Source organism: Eleutherodactylus coqui, chromosome 6 (genome assembly GCF_035609145.1).
Source record: "Eleutherodactylus coqui strain aEleCoq1 chromosome 6, aEleCoq1.hap1, whole genome shotgun sequence".
Classification (NCBI taxonomy): Eukaryota; Metazoa; Chordata; class Amphibia; order Anura; family Eleutherodactylidae; genus Eleutherodactylus; species Eleutherodactylus coqui.
This window is the reverse complement of record NC_089842.1, coordinates 148,779,168-148,795,403: the sequence shown is the minus strand read 5'-3', so window position 1 is coordinate 148,795,403 and position 16,236 is coordinate 148,779,168. Positions and strand designations below refer to the sequence as shown.

The 16,236-nt window shown below is 41.7% G+C and overlaps 1 protein-coding gene across 2 annotated transcripts in view; it reads left to right on the top strand.

Annotated features, from left to right (window-relative positions):
- LOC136632780 (cytoplasmic dynein 1 heavy chain 1) overlaps positions 1–16,236 on the top strand; it is a 49,935-nt gene that overhangs the window by 16,941 nt on the left and 16,758 nt on the right. For both annotated transcript variants that reach the window (XM_066607945.1, XM_066607944.1), the window contains exons 19-50: positions 66–275; positions 873–1,019; positions 1,221–1,387; positions 1,653–1,826; positions 2,554–2,719; positions 2,809–2,997; positions 3,083–3,280; positions 3,370–3,652; positions 3,740–3,840; positions 3,920–4,079; positions 4,208–4,448; positions 4,645–4,828; positions 4,943–5,155; positions 6,046–6,284; positions 6,381–6,537; positions 7,585–7,812; positions 8,023–8,253; positions 8,341–8,481; positions 8,559–8,792; positions 8,881–9,087; positions 9,226–9,347; positions 9,867–10,032; positions 10,107–10,270; positions 10,359–10,488; positions 10,604–10,737; positions 11,515–11,629; positions 11,711–11,872; positions 13,303–13,517; positions 13,604–13,808; positions 13,964–14,137; positions 14,275–14,394; positions 15,511–15,631. In XM_066607945.1, the coding sequence (XP_066464042.1) occupies positions 66–275; positions 873–1,019; positions 1,221–1,387; positions 1,653–1,826; positions 2,554–2,719; positions 2,809–2,997; positions 3,083–3,280; positions 3,370–3,652; positions 3,740–3,840; positions 3,920–4,079; positions 4,208–4,448; positions 4,645–4,828; positions 4,943–5,155; positions 6,046–6,284; positions 6,381–6,537; positions 7,585–7,812; positions 8,023–8,253; positions 8,341–8,481; positions 8,559–8,792; positions 8,881–9,087; positions 9,226–9,347; positions 9,867–10,032; positions 10,107–10,270; positions 10,359–10,488; positions 10,604–10,737; positions 11,515–11,629; positions 11,711–11,872; positions 13,303–13,517; positions 13,604–13,808; positions 13,964–14,137; positions 14,275–14,394; positions 15,511–15,631 (5,698 nt within the window). The remainder of the gene's footprint in view (positions 1–65; positions 276–872; positions 1,020–1,220; positions 1,388–1,652; positions 1,827–2,553; positions 2,720–2,808; positions 2,998–3,082; positions 3,281–3,369; positions 3,653–3,739; positions 3,841–3,919; positions 4,080–4,207; positions 4,449–4,644; positions 4,829–4,942; positions 5,156–6,045; positions 6,285–6,380; positions 6,538–7,584; positions 7,813–8,022; positions 8,254–8,340; positions 8,482–8,558; positions 8,793–8,880; positions 9,088–9,225; positions 9,348–9,866; positions 10,033–10,106; positions 10,271–10,358; positions 10,489–10,603; positions 10,738–11,514; positions 11,630–11,710; positions 11,873–13,302; positions 13,518–13,603; positions 13,809–13,963; positions 14,138–14,274; positions 14,395–15,510; positions 15,632–16,236) is intronic.

Sequence of the window (16,236 nt, the reverse complement as noted above, 5' to 3'; positions counted from 1 at the left end):
TTTTTGCAAACTAATTGATTTGTGAATGTACCTTAGTATTTGCAACAATCTACTGTTTTCACTAGGTGAACATGCTGGTAATTGAGCTCAAGTCAGAAGCCCTGAAAGATCGCCATTGGAAACAGCTCATGAAGAGATTGCACGTCAATTGGGTGGTTTCTGAGCTCACTCTTGGCCAAATCTGGGATGTCGATCTGCAGAGGAATGAGGCAATCGTTAAAGATGTTCTTCTTGTTGCTCAAGGAGAAATGGCTCTGGAGGAATTCTTAAAGCAGGTAAGGATTTTGCTTTGTCATTTTGGCTTGCTGTATGTTCTACTGTTATGTGAAGTCTTTAGAAACCTATTAAAAAGGTCTTCAGGGGTAGAAGAATATTATAAGGTTCAGAAAATATCTTTAAGCAATTATGTTCTCCATGTGATGTCACCCAAGAACACCCGACATCCATGTGATGTCACCCAACAGCAGTTTAAGTGACTGTTTTGAGTGATCACTTTGCATAAGCTCTTAAGTAGCTAATTAGCTACCTAAGGCTGCCTGCCCACAGGCGGGTTTGCATCGCATTCCCCGCAGCAATCCGGTTGCGGGGAACGCAATGCACGCTTTCCATAGCGTTGCTTGCTAAAAGTTAGCGATGAACAAAAAGTGCACGAAGGCCGCGCACTTAGACTATCTTTTGAGCAAATTTTGAGTGCTAATTGTTGTCTAAATGGGCCTTTTACTCATGGCCATATTTACATACAGCACAGGTATTTTCTGCACACATTAGTAAGTTACTTGTCCTTAACAGCTCGACATGGAAACCTTTGCTGCAACTGGTCTTGTAGGTGTATCAGTAATCTTCTTTTTTTTTTAATTTTTTTTTTTATTCAGATCAGAGAAGTGTGGAACGCGTATGAACTGGATCTTGTCAACTACCAGAACAAATGTCGACTGATCCGTGGCTGGGACGATCTGTTCAATAAAGTCAAGGAACACATAAACAGCGTTTCTGCTATGAAGCTTTCTCCCTACTACAAGGTAATATTTTGTACAGAAGTATCCATATGCTATAATTTAGCATATAGACCTTATAGGGGGGTCAGTCACTTGAGACTTTCCTGAGCTACAACTGTGATCTGTAAGAGTGGCTCCCATTAGCAGACCCATGTTGTTAATTTTGTTACATTAATTCTATAGTTTTCTTCATGGATCTATTCTTGCATTCAAACATCTCGTTAGGTTTTTGAAGAAGATGCCTTGAGCTGGGAAGATAAGCTTAACAGAATTATGTCCCTTTTCGATGTGTGGATTGATGTCCAGAGGCGTTGGGTTTACCTAGAGGGCATCTTTACTGGCAGTGCCGACATTAAACACCTGCTTCCTGTGGAGACGCAGCGTTTCCAGAGGTAAGTATTTTTATCTTTCTCTTGATATACTTTAGTATATTGACACGTCTGAATCAGATGCTTCCCAGATCAGCACAAAGATTTAGCTATATTTAATGAGGCAGAACAGTCATTTATTTTGCTGTGCGTGAAAAAGGTATAAAATAGATCATTTACTTGCATTGGATGAAGACTTGGGATTTGATGAGGCGTTTGCTCCTCTTGTGTGAGCAAACCTTCATAAGATTGATATCTCTAAATGTATAATGTCTTGTTTCTACAACAGCATCAGTACAGAATTTGTGTCCCTCATGAAGAAAGTCACAAAGTCGCCTCTTGTAATGGATGTTCTGAACATCCAAGGAGTGCAAAGATCTCTGGAGAGACTGGCTGACTTACTGGGCAAGATCCAGAAAGCTCTTGGAGAATATTTGGAAAGGGAGCGTTCTTCATTTCCACGGTGAGTTCGGAGGCTGTGGCGTCTATTGACTTTTTTTAGCTGATTAGCAACAGTATCGTTCAGGCACACTTGACCTAGTTGGCCTGAAATTAATTTAAAAATATGTTCTAACTAATGATTCCTTTCATGGGGAAACTCTTTTTTTAATAAAAAGAACAGCCCATGACTTCTTAGAAAGGTCCAGTCCTTAAGAGGGGTGCACAGTCCTCCCATTCAAAGTGAAAAGCTGGGAAAGTTCTCTTGGCTTTTTCTGTAGTAAATGCACACTGACGGTAAATGTCCATATGTAGAGATTTTGCTAAAAATGGTGGCCTCGTCACAGAGTTCTTAAATCCTTGGGTCCACCCATCCTGTCCCCCCTTCTTTCCCTGGTTTGTGAGAAAGTTAAAAATGTCAAAGCATTTTTATATTGAAATGTATGTGCAATTTAGCCTTATACTAACTGACAGCATCTAGCCATTGTATAACGTTGTCAATGTATTTTCAGTAAAAAAAAGAATTGACCAAAAAAGATCCTTGAGGATCACATATAAGAATTCGGTATTTATCGTAATCAAATGTATCTACATTTCTTGGAAAACCTTGATTTGACTGCACAGAAACAACTAGAATTACCCTTTCATTTGCATTGATGCTTTCTTACTATAAAACATATATGGGGCATGAGCTCTGTGCTAATGTGAAAAAATATTCTTCACTGTTTTTGTTTCTCTAATCTATGTTTCAGATTCTACTTTGTTGGTGATGAAGATCTTCTGGAAATTATTGGAAACAGCAAAAATGTGGCCAAACTGCAGAAACACTTCAAGAAAATGTTTGCTGGTGTGTCCAGCATCATTCTGAATGAAGACAGTTCTGTGGTGCTGGGAATCTCTTCACGAGAGGGAGAAGAGGTAAAGACTAGACTAAAATGTTAATGAAGGCCGTGGGATCTTCTCTCCACAGGGCTCAGTAAATGCATTCTGTGTGTTTGTCTTTACAGGTAATGTTCAAGACTCCAGTGTCCATAACGGAGCATCCAAAGATCAATGAATGGCTTACTCTTGTGGAGAAAGAAATGAGATTCACTCTGGCTAAGTTGTTGGCTGAGTCAGTGACTGAAATTGAGATATTTGGGAAGTCAAATACTATCGATCTTGACACATACATCTCCTGGATTGACAAGTACCAGGTAACTCACTTCTGGTTCTTAAGTACTGATCTTGGGTTTCTTTTCAACACTTGACGTGTTTTTTGTTTGTGTTTTTCCTCCATAGGCTCAGCTTGTGGTCCTCTCGGCTCAGATTGCCTGGTCTGAGAATGTTGAATCTGCTCTCAACAGCATGTCCAATGGTGGAGGTGACTCCAGCTTCATGCAGTCTGTGCTTGTCAATGTGGAGGCCACACTGACTGTCTTGGCTGATTCAGTGTTGATGGAGCAGCCGCCCCTGCGGAGGAGGAAACTGGAGCACTTGGTAAATAAGCAACGCTTTGCTAGATCTGGCAACTTTTTTTATTTTTTTTTGTCTGTTAGGATGTGTCTAACGGCTCTATTGCTTCACAGATCACAGAACTGGTGCACCAGAGAGATGTCACCAGATCCCTCGTGAAACTCAAGGTTGACAACCCCAAGTCATTTGAGTGGTTAAGTCAGATGAGGTTTTACTTTGATCCAAAACAGACCGAGGTTCTGCAGCAGCTCTCCATCCAGATGGCAAATGCAAAATTCAACTATGGCTTTGAATATCTGGGTGTCCAGGATAAACTTGTGCAAACCCCTCTGACTGACCGATGCTACCTGACCATGACCCAGGCTTTGGAGGCCAGACTTGGAGGGTCACCTTTTGGTAAATATATATCCCACTTAACAGTCAATAAAAAGCTTCAATGTATCAGTATAATGTGTGACTGTTTAATGTGGATATGTTAAACAGGTCCTGCAGGTACTGGAAAAACAGAATCTGTCAAAGCCCTTGGACACCAACTTGGCCGATTCGTGCTGGTTTTCAACTGTGATGAAACCTTTGACTTCCAGGTAGAGAATGGTTTAGTTGTTGTGCTGATCCCTTGGCTTTTTGGCTTCTGCTGGACAATCCTCTCCCTTTTGCTTTCAGGCAATGGGTCGCATTTTTGTGGGTCTGTGCCAGGTTGGAGCTTGGGGCTGTTTTGATGAGTTCAACAGATTGGAGGAACGCATGTTGTCTGCGGTTTCTCAGCAAGTGCAGTGCATCCAGGAGGCTCTAAGGGAACACTCCAATCCAAACAGAGACAAAAGTAAGTGGTGGAAAACTTTTTATTCCAGAAGAAAATTGTTTTCTATGTAAACTGTTGCAGAATAATAAAACTTCTTACCTAGGGGTGGTTGTACTTTGTATTACACTATCTGTTCTACTGTCTTTCAGCTCTCACAGTCACTTGTGAACTGCTGAACAAACAAGTGAAAGTCAGCCCTGACATGGCAATCTTCATCACCATGAATCCTGGTTATGCTGGAAGATCCAACCTGCCAGACAACTTGAAGAAACTGTTCCGCAGCTTGGCCATGACCAAACCTGACCGCCAGCTCATTGCACAGGTTATGTTGTATTCTCAAGGCTTCCGGACTGCTGAAGTGCTGGCCAACAAAATTGTACCGTTCTTCAAGTAAGTAAATGTGGATTTACATTCTCTTAGCTTAGCCAATGTCCTGAAGGGACTGATACACAATAGTTGGCTTCTCCTTTTACTGCTGTAAATCCATAGAGTATTTACAGAGGGGTTTTGGCTCCGTTTTTGGTAATGGTTGCTAGATTTTAAAATGGCAACATCCTAGAAGTTGTAATCTTCCTCTTGCCTACAGATTGTGTGATGAACAGCTGTCATCTCAGAGCCACTATGACTTTGGTCTTCGAGCCCTGAAGAGCGTCTTGGTGAGCGCTGGCAATGTCAAGAGAGAGCGCATTCAGAAAATCAAGAAGGAGAAGGAAGAGCGTGGAGAATCTACCGATGAAGGGGAAGTTGCAGAGAACCTACCTGAACAAGAAGTATGATTTATCCCCATAAGTATCACACATTGACACACACCTTGTGGAATCACAAGGTGAAAGCCTGTAAATCTAGGTATAACAGTAGAGATTTTTACTTTTTGTCCTATTTAGATCCTGATCCAAAGTGTCTGTGAGACCATGGTTCCCAAGCTGGTTGCAGAAGACATACCACTGCTTTTCTCTCTGTTGTCTGATGTTTTCCCTGGAGTTCAGTACCATCGCGGTGAAATGACTGCACTTCGAGAGGAGCTGAAGAAGGTTTGCCAAGAGATGTACCTCACCTATGGAGATGGAGAAGAAGTTGGTGGAATGTGGGTGGAAAAGGTTAGAAACATTCTATTTGTAAATGTCTGCTAAATTGTTTTAAAGAGAAATTGTCATGTTGAAAATGCTGCCTATTCTGCAGGGAGAAGTGAGTAGATTGATGCTTTATTTATTTATTTTTTCCCACAAGACTATGTCTTGAATTTATTGCTGTAAACATTTTGCTCATTTTAGAATTGGGAAGCGTGCAGTAGGAAGTCTCACTGACTCCATGCTATTTGTAGACTGCTTATGACGCTTTATGAACTTAGGTGGTTAAAATTCCTCACAAGTGCTGGCCCTGCACAAGTTAAACAATCCACGGGTAAAAGAATGATCAAGCTGTCATAAATCTGAGAAACATTTAGGCTGGGGTCACACTAGGCGGATTCCCGCCGGAAATCCCGCCGTTTGGCCGCAGCAAAAACGGCGAGATTTCCGCTGGGAGAACCGCCGCGGAAAAACCCGCGGCGGCTTTGAAGCGGCGCGGCTGCAGCGGAAAGAAAAAAAAAAATAGACATGCTGCATATTCTGAAGCCTGACTTACCGCAGCGGATTGGCCGCCCCGTGTGGACGAGATTTCTGAGAAATCTCGTCAAAATGACTGGCTAATGCCGAGATTAGCGGCCGCAGGCGGATTTGCCACGGCGGAATTCCGCGCGGATTTGCCGCGGCAAATCCGCCCTGTGTGAACCCAGCCTCAGGGTAGGGCAAGAGTCAACTGCTTTTGAAGTCTAAATGGGATCTATAGAAAGAACTGTAGGAACTGTTAAAACCTATTACACAGAGGCTTTTTTTTGTTTCTCAATAGAGCTAGTATGAAAAATTAATTTCGACAGTTTACATAATGTTGGCAATGAACCTGTAATGTAATTGCACTTTCATTTCAATCCATGCTTCTTTTCATGTAGGTCCTTCAGCTCTATCAGATCACTCAAATCAACCATGGCCTGATGATGGTCGGACCTTCAGGCAGTGGCAAGTCCTTGGCATGGAGAGTGCTGCTGAAAGCTTTAGAAAGACTGGAAGGAGTGGAAGGTGTTGCTCATATCATTGATCCTAAAGCCATCAGCAAAGACCATCTGTATGGTACCCTGGATCCAAACACCCGAGAATGGACAGACGGATTGTTCACCCACGTTCTCAGGAAGTGAGTCTGGCCCAAACGCCACAAGGCACCTTTTTAGAACTGCAGATTTAGTTTTAATCAATACAAACCTGTTCCTTAAATGTTTTCTGCTTGCAGAATTATTGACAATGTCCGTGGGGAGCTTCAGAAACGCCAGTGGATTATCTTTGATGGTGATGTGGATCCTGAATGGGTTGAGAACTTGAACTCAGTCTTGGATGATAACAAACTGCTTACTCTTCCCAATGGAGAGCGTCTCAGCCTGCCTCCAAATGTAATTTTCTCATTCTACTAAATGGATGTTTAAAGGTCTTATGACTTGATAAATTGTCTCCCAAGACCTTCCTCACATGCTTATGTAGCAATTTATTGTTTTGTTTTTTTTTCTTTTGCAGCCAAAGGGGAGGCTTGTTTTTTAAGACGCAATTCTGTGAACTTTGTGTTTACCCCTTAAAATAGCTTTTCCGTTAACAGGCTAAAACAAAATGTCTGATTGTCGGGTTTCGACCATTGAAACCCCTGTGATCTGATGTACTTGATTGCCCCATGTGACAAGAGCGACAGTTCGCATGCGTGACCGCTGCTTCCTTCCCTTTTATGGGAAGGAATGGGATTGCTAAGCTTATAGTTCTCTTCCTTTCCCATACAATCAAATAGAGCAGTGGTCGAGCGATACATACTACCGCTCCATTTGGATGCACTAGCTTGGCATTGCTAGGGGTCCCAGTGATTTGAACTTCTAGCAATCAGATACTTTAGCTCCTTTCCTGTGGATAGCTCTTTAATGGGAAAACATCTTAAAGTCCCAGCAGACTTATAGAAAATACACAGAAATTACAATACACTAGAGATGTATGAGATATTTATAATTGGAATCTATTTTCCTTCCTATAACACCATCCACATGTAGCGAATAAAATGCATGTGTATCGGAGCATGCTTCTTGTGCACAAAAGCTGCACATTTTCACTATAGTTTGTACTCTGTAATCCATAGAATGACGCACATTCTTTTATTAGACTGAAAGATTTAGAAAACTGATGTAACTATTAAAAACAAAATTAAAAACCATCTAACAGTAATTTAAAGGGAACCTGTCACATTCCCACAGCACCATAAAGTAATTTATTTGAAGATAAACTAATTTATGGTGCCCTTACGGAGCCGGGTGCTGTTTTTTTTTTGTTTGTTTTTTTTTTATTTTTTTTTTACATACACTCACAATCCAACAGTGCAGGAAAATTAGATTTTTTTTTTTTGGAGTCCTGTGTGCGCGCTCTCCCATAGCCTTCTAACCAGGCCTTACCTTTTCTCATGCTAGGTCCGCATCATGTTTGAAGTCCAGGACTTGAAGTATGCTACTCTGGCCACTGTGTCTAGATGCGGTATGGTCTGGTTCAGTGAGGATGTTCTGAGCACTGACATGATCTTTAACAACTTCCTGGCGAGATTGCGCAGTATTCCACTCGATGAAGGTGAAGATGAAGCTCAGCGAATGAGGAAAGGCAAAGAAGATGAGGGAGAAGAATCTTCATCTCCTATGCTGCAGGTATACACTTGGACATCGGTCACTTGCTTAATATCCCTTCACACTTTTTAATTTTAGCCAGAAAACCTTTGGGGTCACTTTTTAAGGGATTGTCGAAACCTGGGCTGAAACTTGCTGAAAGAACTTTTCTGTAATATTTCATATATTAAGGCCAAGGCAGTGTGACCCTCTTCACTAGTTGTTGACAACTTTTGACTATTTTTATTAAAGATTCAGCGAGATGCTGCAACAGTTTTGCAGCCATACTTCACATCCAGTGGGCTGGTGATCAAAGCTCTTGAGCATGCCTTCAAACTAGAACACATCATGGATCTGACCCGTCTGCGCTGCTTGGGTTCTCTGTTCTCCATGCTGCACCAAGCCTGTCGTAACATCGCCCAGTACAACGCTAATCACCCAGATTTTCCCATGCCAGTTGAGCAGCTGGAGCGCTATATACAGGTGAGTGGCTTTAGGCTAGAGCTGAATTTTAATGCTTCGCTCAGTTTTAACTGGTGATTCATTTGGTATTTGTGTCCTTTTCTGTAGCGATACCTCATTTATGCCGTACTATGGTCATTCTCTGGAGATGGCCGACTGAAAATGAGGGCAGAACTTGGAGAGTACATCAGGAGGATCACCACTATTCCACTACCAACTGCACCCAACATCCCTATCATTGACTATGAGGTATGAGATTGCTTTTATCAGTTTTGGTGATTAATGTTCTTTATACAGTATATGGCAACAATATTGCTAATCTATAGGTGTCCATCAGCGGCGAGTGGCTTCCTTGGCAATGTAAAGTTCCTCAAATCGAAGTTGAAACTCACAAAGTGGCAGCACCTGATGTTGTTGTACCCACTCTGGATACAGTGCGGCACGAGGCTCTCCTGTACACTTGGTTGGCAGAACACAAACCTCTGGTCCTGTGTGGTCCTCCTGGTTCGGGAAAGACCATGACACTCTTTAGTGCTTTGAGGGCTCTGCCTGACATGGAGGTAAAGTTTGAACATTTTTCCTTTTTTGAGAGTTGTCTGCTTAATTTCACACTGCCTGAGTATTATCGTTTATCATTGTTACGTCTAGGTTGTCGGCTTAAACTTCTCTAGTGCGACCACTCCAGAGTTGCTCCTGAAAACCTTTGATCACTACTGTGAGTACCGTCGAACACCAAATGGTGTGGTCCTAGCACCTGTGCAACTTGGAAAATGGTTGGTGCTGTTCTGTGATGAAATCAACTTGCCAGATATGGACAAATATGGCACCCAGAGGGTCATCTCCTTTATCAGACAGGTGTGTATATCCTAATGTGCCATATAGCTACATATTGCACTCACAAATCATATTCTTTTAGGGATGATACGTTTATACTGCTTCTCTATTAACCAGCTGATCTAACATTGTATGATATTTATTTTTTTGTTTTCATAGATGGTAGAACATGGTGGTTTCTACAGGACGTCTGATCAAACTTGGGTGAAACTAGAAAGAATTCAGTTTGTTGGAGCTTGCAACCCTCCTACTGATCCTGGAAGAAAGCCCCTATCCCACAGGTAAGTGGCATTTTCAGTTTCTTAGCCTTTTCGATCTGGTTTGACTTCAGTTTGTCATTTTTAGCTCTTTAACTGCTCATATGTATTTTTAGAACAGCCATTAAGGGGTTTTAATCTAAAATGCCATATATTTAACTGAGGTGTAAAATAAACCTGCACACATACAAGCTCAATAAAGGGAGCGCCACACTTCTATCGGGCTCCTAGTGACATGATCGATGCTGGGAGACTCCCCGTGCAGCTAGCCTTGTGGGACTAGAAAGGGCTTCATAGTGGCAGATACATGCTACTTCATTAGAAGCATAAAATAAACAGTAATCCCCTTAATGAGAATAAAAAATTAATAGGTCTGCAAAATACCAAAAAATGGGATTTAGTCTCAAATGCATTTTTCACTTTCATACAAATACAGAAAAATACTTGGGTAGTCACATGACTAAAAGCCAGAATAATTAGTTCATTCAGTGTAAAACACGTTCACTTTTATCTTTTTATTACGCCAATATTACTTCTATCCAGGTTCTTGCGCCATGTTCCAGTGGTGTATGTGGATTATCCAGGTCCTGCATCATTGACCCAGATCTATGGTACCTTCAATCGTGCAATGCTGAGGCTCATTCCATCACTGCGCACATATGCAGAACCACTTACTGCTGCCATGGTTGAGTTCTACACCATGTCACAGGTAGGTAGTGTAGAATGAGATCTCATTTCATATATCTCCATGGAGCTGCACTGCATCATTGTCTGTGATTGCAGGAGAGATTTACTCAGGACACACAGCCTCACTACATCTACTCTCCCCGTGAAATGACACGGTGGGTCAGAGGCATTTTTGAAGCATTGCGTCCACTTGAGACATTGGCAGTGGAAGGACTGATCAGAATTTGGGCCCACGAAGCTCTTCGGCTCTTCCAGGACAGGTAACTTTCCACTCTATATGGTTGCAAGCGTTGCAGATGATCTCCTCATTGAATATTGTTCTATAGACTTGTCTATTTCTTACGTCAGGCTTGTCGAAGATGAAGAGAGACGTTGGACTGATGAGAACATTGACATGGTCGCGCTGAAACACTTCCCCAATGTGGAGAAAGAGAAGGCTTTAAATAGACCCATCTTGTATAGCAACTGGTTATCCAAGGTATTCCCAGAATACATGTAACATTGCAATGAGCTTGTCTTCACTTGGCTTTGAACATTTAGAAGTTGTAATCTGACTCTCTTGATTTCCCACTAAAGCTCAATTATTCTTGTAGGATTACATCCCTGTGGACCAAGAAGAGCTGAGAGATTATGTCAAAGCTCGCCTCAAAGTTTTCTACGAGGAAGAACTGGATGTGCCGCTCGTACTGTTCAATGAAGTCCTGGACCATGTCTTAAGAATTGACAGGTAATGTAACTCCAGCAGAGAGCAATATTGATGTAGGGTGCATCAACTTAATGTCAAAGAAAATGGTACAAATGATGGTGAATTTCTTGGTGTGGTTTACGTCTTGAAAATTGGCTCCATCTCATGAGTGATATCTGTTTACAACTACTTTATGCCATGTAATTGATACATTTTGAAATCCTCTCTGCTACATGTTTTTGTTTTTTGCCAGTTATCAGGTTGGTGCAACTTGCAACAGAATTTTGACTTGACACTAAGTGCACTGCAAATCTACAAAAGAAAAATAAAAGCAATTAAAGTGTACCTACATTATAATGTTTTAGATGGCAGCTACAAAAGTTCCAATAAACTTGATGAGGCTTGTCAGTACAGATCATTTATAATCTGTTAACCTTGTGTGCACATACACATTGGAGCCTCTGTTGGAACCTTGTCACCTATTCCCAAAAAAGCCGGACAAAATTGTGCATCATCTTGTTTTTTAATGGGGGGAATCCCAGACACTGATGGAAACCTAACAGCTCATAGTAAGTGGGGTCCATTCGGCACTGTTGTCAGCCAATAGGCATGTCTGTTATCTTAGTTCTGCTCCTGTGTGCAGAATAATGAAAATAACATGGATGTAACCAGAACTTAGCCAGCTTCTAAATATTGTTAGTGCCTGTTGTCACCACTAGGGGCAGATCTGTGTGCTGCTTAATTTAAGTTAGTAGGTGTATATACGTGTATATAGGTGTATAGTATATAGTAGTAAATGCTTTTTTTTTTTTTTCTTAGAATCTTTCGACAGCCACAGGGTCACTTGCTGCTTATTGGAGTGAGTGGAGCAGGGAAGACCACACTGTCCCGCTTTGTCGCCTGGATGAACGGTCTTAGCGTTTACCAGATTAAGGTATGTCGTGGTCTAAAACTTAGATCATTGTAGCTGACTCTACATCCTTCCCATTAACTGTGTATTCTCCTATTGGTGTAGGTGCACAGAAAATATACAGGAGAAGACTTTGATGAAGATCTTAGGACTGTGCTGAGGCGCTCTGGCTGCAAAAATGAGAAGATTGCCTTTATAATGGACGAGTCAAATGTTTTGGATTCTGGATTCCTTGAGAGAATGAACACCTTGTTGGCCAACGGAGAGGTAAGGTTTATGTAAAATGATCCAGTTTGGCCATGAAACTGTGGCTGCATGTAATACCTTCCTGACCTGCAGGCTACTGCTATATTGTGGCAGCTATGCCATTAATGGAAGCTGACATAATGGCTCATCGCAGTGATGGATGCAGGCATAACAGCTGTGCCCGTGATATGCCTTGCAGCCGCTGGTTTCATTGTATAGCTAGCACCCTGTTCTAGCAGTCATAATTGAAATTAATTCTGTTTCCTGCCATTTATCCTCTTTTTAAGCTGTGGTCAATGGCATTTAAGTGACTTTTCAGAGGTAAAGTGCTTCCAATCACCCCTCCTGCAAAGTGATTGCAGAAATCCAATGGGCTGCCCTGTAACTAGGGGTTTAACAATATGGGAAAATAAAAGCGCTATATATGCAGTATCAACTTCATATTATAGAAAATGCAGCTGAGCTGCTCACCTTTTTGTACACACATCAGCAAAACTCAAGGATAAGTCTGAGATGCAGCATTCCGTTGTCACTCAGCTCATGGATGTCCTGGACCAGGTCAGCAGTTGGCATGAATATGGAGGAGTGGGCTGGGCAGCGCAGATACAGCAGACCCAAAAAATTGGCAAGCCAGCATGACAATATTTTTTGCTCCCTCCTGTAAGCCGAACACCACACATGCAGAATGATTGCAAGATGCCAATGCATTGCCGTGCAATCGGGAACTTAATAGCACCCATGTCTCCTATGTACATAAATTATAGTTTCTCAGCTCTGTCATTGGGGGATAAAGTGAAGACCTTCTACCATGGTCTCCACTGTGTTACCCAGTGAAAAGGATTTTACAGTAAAAAAAAATACTGTTATTGCAGTGTATTAAGGAGGCAAATCTGGGATTGCATGTGCTCCAATAGGAAAGGAAAAAACATTCCATGCCAGCAGTGGAGGTGTTTTTTGTTATTTTTTGTTATGAGAGATAACAAAAAAAAAGGCCATAGAGGTTTTACCTAACACAAAATAAAAACTATGGATTGTGGAATGTGTCGGCACAAAAATTACTTTCTGTCACACAAGTAACAAATAAAAACTGTATAAATTTAGTATTTCAAGATCTATAGCTTTTTGTCTGTGGCTAAACCTTCAGGAGCCTTTTTTTTTTTTTTTTTTTTTTTTATTTTTTTTTTTTTTAAATATGGGATGAATTGTAGACATTGGTAATTGACCTTTTTCAGGTACATAACTGTTCTCAACATACACTTTTTGGATAGGGGAGAAACTTCATTTCTGGCATGGATTTTTTTATTTTCTGTGTCCTCAAATGAATAAGACAAACTTTATGTTAAGTACAAAAACCTCATCCTGTAAAAAAATAAACCTCCATATGCCTACATACTGATAAAATAAACTGCATCCTTAAGAATTTTATGCTCCTTTTATCGCTGTGACAATAGGTTCCTGGCTTGTTTGAGGGTGATGAGTATTCCACCCTGATGACACAGTGCAAGGAGGGAGCCCAGAAGGAAGGCCTCATGCTAGACTCCCATGAAGAGCTGTACAAATGGTTCACCAGCCAGGTCATACGCAATCTACATGTTGTCTTCACCATGAACCCATCTTCAGAAGGCCTGAAGGACCGAGCAGCAACCTCACCCGCTCTGTTCAACAGGTCTGTTGGCTGAAGATGATCCAAAACGCTGAGGTTACTGTTATTTCTTAGGCAAATGTTAACTCTCCCGTTCCCCCATCTCCTAGGTGTGTGCTTAACTGGTTTGGTGATTGGTCAACTGAGGCCCTCTACCAAGTTGGAAAGGAGTTCACAAGCAAAATGGATCTTGAGAAGCCAAACTACATTGTGCCTGACTATATGCCTATAGTGTACGACAAGCTGCCCCAGCCCCCATCTCACAGGGAAGCAATCGTCAATGGCTGTGTGTTTGTTCACCAAACTCTTCACCAGGTACTTTGAAATCTCCCCTGTGTGTATGTTGGCATAGAGAACTGCTGCATTGGCCATCTTTAGTATAATATGTAAAGCATGCATTAAACGAAGTGCCTGTCTATTATCCAGCTGAATGTGGGAAAGTTCTGTTTTGACTAAGGTTGTACCTGCAGGCAAATGCTCGTCTAGCCAAGAGAGGAGGCAGAACCATGGCCATCACTCCACGTCATTATCTGGACTTCATCAACCACTATGCAGATCTGTTTAACGAGAAGCGTAGCGAGCTGGAGGAACAGCAGATGCACTTGAATGTGGGCCTGCGAAAGATCAAAGAAACTGTAGATCAGGTTGGTGAAAGAAACCCAAGACAATCCACCTACAAGGAAGTGGGGATGTGCCATGGAACCCAAATTTTTAACAAACTTGCATGATCATATAAAAGTAAAGGCAGCCACTGTCAGTAAGCTTATTTTCTTGGCCTCAGGTGGAAGAACTGCGTCGTGACTTGAGGATAAAAAGTCAGGAACTGGAAGTGAAGAATGCAGCTGCTAATGACAAGTTGAAGAAAATGGTGAAGGATCAACAAGAGGCTGAAAAGAAGAAGGTAAGGAGTTGATTGATTTCTGTAGGATTTATGCTCTTTTTAGTTTAGTAAATGCCTTAATGCGTATAGATTTGGAGGTCCCTTTGTGGGCCAGCATTGTTGATTGTGTGTTAGTGACCCTCTGAGCCTGGACAAACAGATGTCTGGACTTCTTCCCTGACTACCTGATGCATGCTGTGCATTAGTATGCATTTGCAGTTTGACACTACATGCTACTCCTACTGGCCAGTGATGCGCACATGGACAGCACTGGTTAATCAAAACAGGCGCAGTGCCTTAAACTAATGAGTTGGTAGGGATATCATTTTCTCATTAAGGAGAGCACCTAGAAGGTGAGTTAAAAGACTTATAAGGCCATCCATGCTCCTGAGAAATATGCTAATAAGGAGTGGAACAATACCTCTGCAGTGCCACCTATCGGAAGGCAGCCTTCCTGCAAGTCAATGTCCGACTCTTTATACAAAGCTTATAACAATTGGGAATTGAAAGCTAAAGTCCTTATACAGATGGCTGTTTCAGGGTTTTGCCCCTGCTTTTTAATTCCCAGTCATGGTTATGAGGATCGTATAAAGAGTCTAACATTGGCTTGCAGGAATGCTGCCTTCCAATAGGTGGTGCTGCAGAGGTATTGTTCCATCTTCCTTATTTTGACCAATGATGCATACTAATGCACAGTGTGCATCAGGTAGTCAGAAGCTGGTGTGGCCATCTTTGTCCAGGTCGGGAGGATCACTTTAAGAGAATAAAATGATTGGTGCAGATTTACTACACTTTAGACACTTTTGTCTGAAAAAGGGGTGTGGCTTTGTGGGCTATAAGCTGTGGCCTACATGCGACTTTTCATAAAAGTTTTAATGCAACGTTAACTAAGTGCTATAAAGTTAGACTAGACGTTCTCAAGATGCACCAAATGCATCCTTCAGCAGTCACTGTGCTAAATCTGGTGTATATTAAGACTTTTTTCGTCTTTATTTTTGAAATCGGCATATTCTATTACATAAAACCTGAAATGTGCCTTCTATTCAGACAAAAAAGGTCTCTGACACTACAGGCTGTCTACTGTTTGCACTGTCTTTTAGACTGTATTAGTAAATTGGTCCCATTGTATCTCTTCAGGTCATGAGTCAGGAAATTCAGGAGCAGCTTCATAAACAACAAGCTGTTATTGCTGACAAGCAGATGAGCGTGAAGGAGGATCTGGATCAAGTAGAACCAGCAGTCATTGAGGCTCAGAATGGTACGTGTCATCAATGACTATACATCAGATCTATATAGAAGTGTTCTAAGATCATGGTGATCATCTTTATACAAAATCTGTACTATACAAGCCTTGCAGTAACAGATCCAAGTACCTAGGCAATGCTTCTCTCTCCAGTCAGTGCAGATGACTGAAACATGTTGACGTTATCAATCGGAATATTTGAACATCTTGGTTCCTGTGTTAGGTATTGGGTAAATATATTTTCTAACCTGGGACTTGCGTATTAGTAGTATTGTAGTCCAGTTTTAGCAATACCTTTTACACCTGTTGGGCAGTCTGCAGTTTGGGAAACACTGGTGTAATACATTGCTGCACAGTTGACCATCGTGCGCTCTAACACTAGCTACACACTTCCTGTGTTACACCTGAGATGCTTGGGCGGGACTCATCAGACAGCACGCAGACACCAGTCCCTCTGTCTTGATTTACGCTCATGCAGCACACTGACATGCACTGGACATAGCTTTACGGACGTGAAATAGGATGAAAGAAATGGGACATGCTATGAGTTTTTACACGTGGACCATTGGTCCATAAGAGAACTTCAATGCAGGGGGACCTAATAGTGACTGGGGGGAAAA